The following is an 8,149-nucleotide window of genomic DNA, read 5'->3' on the forward strand; positions in this document are numbered from 1 at the left end:
CACGGTGCTTTAAGAATTTGGACGTCTATCTCCCAGGATGAAATGATCTCACCACAAACAATAGCAGCACTACAAATTGTTTGCCTTACGAACACACTAAGTGTTTACACTCTTTCTTTTGAAAATAAAATGCAGCAAGATGAAGAATATAATTAGCAGAGGTGAGATACGAAATTTCTGAAATGGAAAACATCAAATGAGGGTGGTCCTATTTATAGATGTGAAGGTGACTCTTGGTTTTGAATTGAACAGGTATGTGGCTCTTGGTTTTGAATTGAACAGGTATGATACCTGTTGGGTTTTGAATTTCAAACAGATTCAACAATTCCTGTTTGGGTGTGCACTAATTCCAAAACAGTTTATTTCTGTTTGAAAACGGGAAGGGCCTTTGGATTTTATTTTAATAAAAAATAAAATTAAATTCAAATGTTTTTGGCCCAAAAAGATTAGAAGCCCAACCGACTGGACGGATGGCGGCAGTGCGCGTGTGGTGATTTTTGGATCCAATGGGTCTAGCCCATTTTGTCCATAACCTCTCCCTCTAAAACACTTGGGTACCCCTTGGGGCACACCCCAAGTATCTCACCCTAAGCCTTATAAACCCTTTCAAAACTTCCCACCAAATCAATGTGGGACAAACCAATTTACAACTTTAAGGAATTTCCACCAAAACTCCATTTCCATGGAGTACACTTTGGCTTCAATTTCCCATTCGCTCGGTAATGGTTTTGAGCAACCAAATATACCACGTGAATCACAACGCGGCATAGAACGCGTTACCACTTTAACCCGAGTAAATCGACACTCGGGGCCTACCTAAAAAATAGACCGAACTTAGAAAAAAATTCTGATTTTATCCAGAATTTTATAACCATTTCCAACAACTTGAAGTTAGATAAAAGTAGTACTTGGTTCCATCCAATTTTAATGTTAAACATGAAATTGAAAGAATAAATATGTAGGGGTGAAAGAAGCATGACACGTCAAATAACCTCAAGATTCAAAATTAAGTTGAAAAAAGTTCAAAAAATAAATAAATAGAGATTAGCATAAGAATCAGAGATTCACAGTCAAAACCATTTTCATTTTTATTCAAAATATAAAAAGGAATTCAATCATGCATGTGTTGTAATTGAGGCCACATGAGGATTTTATGTAATTTAATAACTTCAAAGATGTTAAAGATTCGAATTGTCTGAGGGCGATGATTAAAGACTGACTAAAAAATTTATGAGACTCACATGGTAGTTTCAACAAAAATGTGTTGGTTGTCTCTCTGCGTGGAGGATAGTATAATTTCTATTAGCTAAGCCAGCCTGGACTCACTCTATCTCTGTCAATTATGGAACGACGTGGGAAAACCATGTGGATCTTGCTGGCAAGCTTCTCGTGCACGAGTACAGTATTCATGTAGCTATACCTGCCTGATTTGACTGAAAATCATTCACAGCATTGGTTAAAGAATGCTTTTGTGTCTAATAATAAGTTAATCATGGCGGCTGATAAGCCAAGGTGTGAGTTTTACCAAGGACTCTGCATTTGGAAGCACTGATAATCTAATTCTGTCACCAGTCATAAGCTTTAACTTCTATTCATCTGATGTGTGATGGCACTATTCGAGTTCAATACATTTGTGCAGTTTTGCAATATGAAAAGCCTGATTACATGATTGCATCATAATAATGTGCTGTGATGATATTAATTAATCCTGTACATGTACCCAATAAGTTTATGTGCACAATTATTGTTTCACAATTATTTTGTCAAAAAACAAAAAAACAAAAAAAAAAAAAAAAAAAAGGAAAGAAAAATAAAATGTACATAGAAGATGCACACACATGAACATGCACGCTTGCTTGCTTGCACGTTGATAAGATTAGAGCAGAAGAGAAAGATTAATGGCTGCTCTGGCATTTTCTTGCAAGAGGAGACATTGCGTCAATGCCACTCGTGCGTTGCATATTTAAATATGGACCATTTTGTAACTTATTGCATGGAACAATATTATATTAAGATATGCATGTGATTTTCCAACTTAAAAAAGACTTGGGAGGAGACATTGCAGAAACATTGCCAACAGAGAGCACTTATAATTGAAGAGGAAGGATTCCTTATGTTTCCTTCCCATCGTGATATATATTGTGTGTATATATATATATATATGCCAAGGAAGGAACACAATATTGCAAAATTGAATTGCACATTTCACTGCTAAAGCCTTAATCCTAATTTCAAAGAAAAATGGCTTCCTCTCCTTTGAGATCAAAAACTCGTCACCATGCTCGATCTGTCAGCTTACCTTCTACATCTCATCCACTCACTCCTGAATTCGATGAGCAGCTGAGTAGAATAAGAGCTCCTGATCATGAAGCTACCTCTTCTTCATTGCCGTCAATAAACAACAGATTGAGTGGCCTTCAAGATTTGCATGATTGTGTCGGTGATTTGCTTCTACTGCCACATATTGAACAAGCCTTGGCCCGAGAGCACAATGAGAAATTTGTTGATGAGGTGGTTGATGGATATCTAAGGCTCTTGGATGTGTGTTCCACTGCCAAAGACGTATTCTCACAGACGAAGCAAGATGTGCAAGACCTTCTCTCAATGCTGCGAAGGAAAAGGGATGCAAATGACTTCCACGGATACTTAGCCTCTAGAAAGATGGTGAAGAGAACTATCCAGAATTCCTTGAAGGATTTGAAAAGTATCAAGAATAAAAGTACCCTCCTTCCCAAGGACAAAGACAACGAAACTGTGGTCATTTTTAGCATGTTAAAAGAGGTTGAAGCAGCCACTCTTGCTGTGTTTGAATCCTTGTTATCCTATGTTGGTGTGCAATCAAGGCAAAGCGGTTGGTCTTTGGTTTCCAAGCTAATCCAGCACAAGAGTGTTTCATGCCAAGATGAAGAAACAAATGTGAATGAGTTTGAGAAGGTTGATGGTGCATTGAAGGCAGGGAAATTTGATAGCATACAAAATCAATTGGGGAAGATGGAATCAAGCATTCAAGATATCGAAGACAGATTAGAGTGCTTGTTTAGGCGTTTAATCAAAACTAGAGTTTCGCTCCTCAACATTCTTAACAACCACTAGTTGAGAAAATCATGATGCATAGCCTTGTGCTTCAAAAATTTTGTTACTCAGAGAAAAGCCATCTGATTATCTATATACTTGTAAATGAGAAATACACTAGTCATTTTACTCTCTTAATTATAAACCAAAACACTTGTTACAATTTTTGATGCAATGTTGCTCTTTTCCTCATTTTAGAGCATTCAATCAGTTGGTTGGAAATGGAAGAAAAACTTTTAACATGCCAATCCCATCTCTAAGCCTCTTCAATATTTCATCTTATATACATGGTCTTTCTTTTCTTTTTTCGGGTTCCCTCAAAAGAATAAGATGGTTTTGCATGTAAAATCATCTGTGTTTCAAGTGAATGAGTCTTACAAGTTTTGGACTGACCTCTGGTAACTGGCAAGTGAACAATTTGAGTAGATTGGTCAATTTTTTTGAGGTGGTCACTCATTGTGTTCAACAGGTATCCTTTTTCTAATGAAAAAAAACACTCTTTAAGTTCTTTTTTTTTTTTTTTTTTTTTTTTAATTTACAAATTTAAACATATATATTGGAATCCAATTTGTCAAGGCCACATGAGGAGTGTATGTTTTTTAATGATACCAAAGCAGTCAAGATTCCAATTGCCTAGGGAAGTGATTTAATAAAAAAAATCATGAGATTCACATGGAAATTTTGAATCTAATCAACATGCTATAAGCAATGAAGAGTGTGCTATCTTATCTTTCTGTTTCGGCACACTCTGATTTGGATTATACAATATTAATCAAATCATACCAATTTTCCTACATTATGAAAACTAATGGCAAAGTTGTGTGCAGATGAGCCTCTTGTACAACAATCATGTGAGTATCATTTACCCAATCTCAACGACTGTACAATGTTCTACTGCAGCAACATTAGTTTAATTGCTTCTGTTAATTTTGTACATGGACTTGTGAAGCTTGTAAATATATTAATTTTGATATAATTAAGGCTGCACAAGAGTTCATATAATAGTGAAACAAAATTAAAGTTGTCAAGGTTCAAATTTTGTCAGGATATGATTTCAAATCTGATCTAAATTATAATTAGTTTAACATGGAAATTTCAAAACTCGCACACTTGGAGCAATGAAAATTGTGCTGGCTGGCTGTCTTTCTGTTAGGGGGACACTGATTTAGTTTATACCACTGATCCATAGGCCTCATGCCATCTTCTTCCTCCATTATTGTATGGGAAGACATGGTGAAGATGAGTGCGGATCTTGCCGACCTCTTCTACAACAACCACGTGCCTTACTCATCTGCCTTGATTGATCGACTAATCCTTCAAATAATTGATTCAGAAGCGCATACACATCCACAAAACAGAGTAGACTGAGTGTTAATGCACACCGGTAATGTTCCAAGCTGAAAAACACAAGTGGTGTGGTTGGGAGGAAGACATTGCGTAAACATCGCCACGATACTACTTAGATCCAAATCAAAATCATGTTGCTTGTAACGCCCTCAAAATATTATATAAGTCAACCATTCACGAGATCTATAGACATGATAGAAATGCTGTATTTTCATTCATCAGAGTTAATATTACAAAAGATATTACATGCATTACACTTTCGTAAATGTTCATCCTGAAACTATAATATGTAACTCTAAATGTTAACAATAGAATAAGTGTCCTACGGGCTTACATTTTTCCAAGACTTCACTTGGTTACAACAAAGAAGAGTCCTAGCTCGATACACATAATGCCCTCAGCTTGAATAAACATTCAACACAAAAACGAAATCACAAAAGTGGAGCCTTCAGCCCCTAAGCCTCCCAAGCTATGTCCTCGGAGGTGGCATGTCACCTGTACCTGAAAATGGTTTCCCAAGTAGGGCGAGCCAAAGCCCAGTAGAGATATGCTAAACAATATATGAGAATTAACTAAAATATGAGCATCAGATAAATGTGCAACATTCTTAACCAACATATATTCTTTTCAAGGTCATTCAATATAGATAACCAATATCTCAATTTATTTCCATGCTTCCATTTCAGGTAAATCAATTAACCCAAGTTCATTATTATCACACAACCAATATGAGACTACAACTCAATGGTCCACAATTCAATATATTCATCAAATCCAACACTTCTATTTCTTGCCATTTTACGGAACCACGTTCGAGGGAACCGGCACTCATAAATATATAAGATTTCGGGACTTTCACCCTGGATACTCCGGCCAACTTAATTATCAATGGAGTCCATCCCCTATCTCCTCCCAAACAATGATACATATACAATGTATTTAAACACGTTGTCATATACAATGACTAATCAAATCACATATTCAATGGTTTAATCAAACCGACATATTCAATGACATAATTCAATTAATTAGTTTCAATTCACCTAATCCACATGCAATTTCTACAACAATCATAGCTATCCTCCACTAATAGCCCAAAACAGATATTTCTAAATAGATATACAATCTATCAAACAGATAATTTATCAAATTTCCGTAGGTGAGTGATTTAACAGATCCAACTACACCATTCAATCATACACCCTTCCAATTTCATATTTCCCATGTCAATTTCATTATTTATTCAAAATAGTCATTTAACACAAATTAGGGCAAAACCTTTCCTTTTTCCCAATATCATCCCCAAGACCCAATCTCACAATTTATCTTCTTATAATACCATAATCAAGCCCTCATCTACATATATGAAGCCAAATATTGGAAACCCCTATTTCAAAATTTAAACCCAAACCCTAATTTCACCCAAATCTTCCAAAATCCCACCATTTATGCAAAATAACAAATATCTAGGTTAAAACCCATATTAAAGAGTAGAATATCCTTACCTCAAGCTTAGATGAGAGAGAAGAGGGAAAGCTCAAAAGTCGGTGGTGACGAAACCACGTTTTGCCTCGATCAAAATGAAGTCCTTGACAAGCTCTATACTTAATCTCAAAGGAGCAAGGTGAAAAGATCACTCTAGATGAGTAGATCTAGAGATTTAAGTGAAAAAGTTTGAGTTTTAGAGAGAGAAGAGAAAAATCACGGTTTAAGAGGAAAAAGGGAAGGAAAATCATGAGAGAAAAATGGTTTGGGTCTATTTATAGTAGTAAGGAATAGCCTTAAGGTCAAATAAAATAATAGGCCCAAAAACCCCCTTAGATAGGGGCCATTCGGACCTAAAAAATCTACACAACGGTCGATCCTTTGAGCATGGGAGTCGACCCTTTAGGTAGAAAAGACAATCTGCACAAGCAAAGGGGGTTGATCCTTAGACAGGAGGGGGTCTACCCTATTTTCCAGCAACTAACACACAGACATAAGAGGGTTAACCCTCCCCAGTCTGGTGTCTACTCTATTTTCCAGCAACTAACACACAGACATAAGAGGGTCGATCCTCCTTAGTCTGGTGTCTACCCTATTTTCTAGCAACACTTCCAGAAACTTCACCAACAGGTAAGGGTCGATCCTTAGGAAGGCTGGTGTCAACCCTAGAATAGAATTTTTAAGTCTCTAAGGAACTTTTGACAAGAATAAGTGCGAACAACCAAACCCAACAAGTTTAAATCAGATTACCCATAACAACACCAAAGATTTCCAAAATAAAAATAAAGGATTTGAATACACTTTCCCATAAGCTTTGAAGGATATAGGTGCTACATTGCTCCTCATCCATGATTGAATAGGATGAGATTCCTTATCCCTCTTTCATGCCATGATATACATTGAGCATATGCCCTAGAGAAAGGTCACAACTTACAACTTTCAATTGCTTTGGATTCCCATTGAAAGAGAGTATGACTTTCTCTTCTTCAAGATCTAAAACCCATTACCATGCTTGCTCAGTCAGTTTTTCCCCTATATCATCTTATTCTCTTATTCCTGAATTCAATGAGCAGTTGTGTAGGATAAGGGCTCCTGATCATGAAGCTACTTCTTCTTCATTGCCATCAATAAACAACAGATTGAGCAGCCTTGAAGACTTGCATGATTGTGTCAGTGATTTGCTTCTACTACCGCACATTGAACAAACCTTGACCCGAGAGCACAATAAGAAATTTGTTGATAAGGTGGTGGACGGATATCTAAGGCTCTTAGATGCGTGTTCCACTGCTAAAGATGTCTTTTCACAGACGAAGCAAGAAGTGCAAGACCTTCTCTCAACACTGCGCAGGAAAAATGATGCAAATGACTTCCACGGATACTTTGTGTTAGCAAATATTTTAATATTATAATGTGTTATAGATTACATTATGTGATTGGGCTCCAAATAACTTGTTAATCCTTTCTTTTCCTCCAAGAAACTTGCCCACCAAGTTTCCAAGACAAGTCTTCCAAGTCTTCCATGACAAGTCTTCCAAGTCTTTCAAGTTTTTTTCTCAAGTCTTCCAAGGAAATTGCTCACCAATTTCCTTTCTTATTCTTATCCGCTAAGTGTCTTCTCCTCCAAGCCACTTGCCTAACGAGTTTCATCTTCTATAAATTGATCTAACTTCTTATCTTGGAAAGGTAAAGAAGTTTTTGTTGCTTTATTATGTTTTGTGTGAGATTATCAGGCAAATAAAAAATGGTGTATATGATAAAGCTTTGTATAGCGATCCCGGGTTTACCCTTGTTGTACAGTGATCCGGACATGTGTCCGTGGATGTTGGTAGTTGTTTATTATCTTATTTACATCCTTTTTACCTGGTATATTGAGTTATAGGATGTGTTGGGCAGGTTTGTTTCAGGTTGGTTGTGTTTGGGAGCCTAGTGTTGCTGCCCAGATTTTTAAACCTTCGCTCGAGCGAGGAGTTGGTTGCTCGAGCGAGAGTTGAGTTCGTGTCTGGTGGGTCGAGCCAGAGTGGCTTCGCTCGAGCGAGCGATGGCGTCTGGTTCTGGACCTGAGAGTTGTATTTCTTGGCTCGAGCGAGCTTTTCTTGGCTCGAGCGGTCTGGTTTGTTCTTCGCTCGAGCGAGAGGTCTGTCGCTCGAGCGTGCTTCTGGTTGCAGACCTGAGGGTTTGAATTGTTGGCTCGAGCGAGAATTCTTTCGCTCGAGCGCACTTTTGAGTTTTTGGCTCGAGCGAGAGT

At 37.3% G+C, this 8,149-nt stretch overlaps 2 protein-coding genes across 2 annotated transcripts; both read left to right on the top strand.

Moving 5' to 3' along the window:
- The first annotated feature begins 2,241 nt into the window (after positions 1 to 2,241).
- Positions 2,242 to 3,093, top strand: LOC114264829 (uncharacterized). The gene has a single exon (XM_028205547.2). The coding sequence runs from the start codon at positions 2,242 to 2,244 to the stop codon at positions 3,091 to 3,093; it is 852 nt and encodes a 283-aa protein (XP_028061348.2).
- A 3,782-nt stretch (positions 3,094 to 6,875) lies between these two features.
- On the top strand, positions 6,876 to 7,313 carry LOC145815391 (uncharacterized). Its single transcript, XM_082912040.1, has one exon. The coding sequence runs from the start codon at positions 6,876 to 6,878 to the stop codon at positions 7,311 to 7,313; it is 438 nt and encodes a 145-aa protein (XP_082768166.1).
- The last annotated feature ends 836 nt before the right edge of the window (positions 7,314 to 8,149 follow it).

Source organism: Camellia sinensis, unplaced genomic scaffold, assembly GCF_055761805.1.
Source record: "Camellia sinensis isolate YWXY unplaced genomic scaffold, ASM5576180v1 Unanchor2, whole genome shotgun sequence".
In the NCBI taxonomy this organism is placed as follows: domain Eukaryota; kingdom Viridiplantae; phylum Streptophyta; class Magnoliopsida; order Ericales; family Theaceae; genus Camellia; species Camellia sinensis.

Bases quoted from the DNA above. Each gene is read 5' to 3' on its own strand.
- LOC114264829 (XM_028205547.2), top strand. From the start codon at position 2,242: ATGGCTTCCTCTCCTTTGAGATCAAAAACTCGTCACCATGCTCGATCT.
- LOC145815391 (XM_082912040.1), top strand. From the start codon at position 6,876: ATGACTTTCTCTTCTTCAAGATCTAAAACCCATTACCATGCTTGCTCA.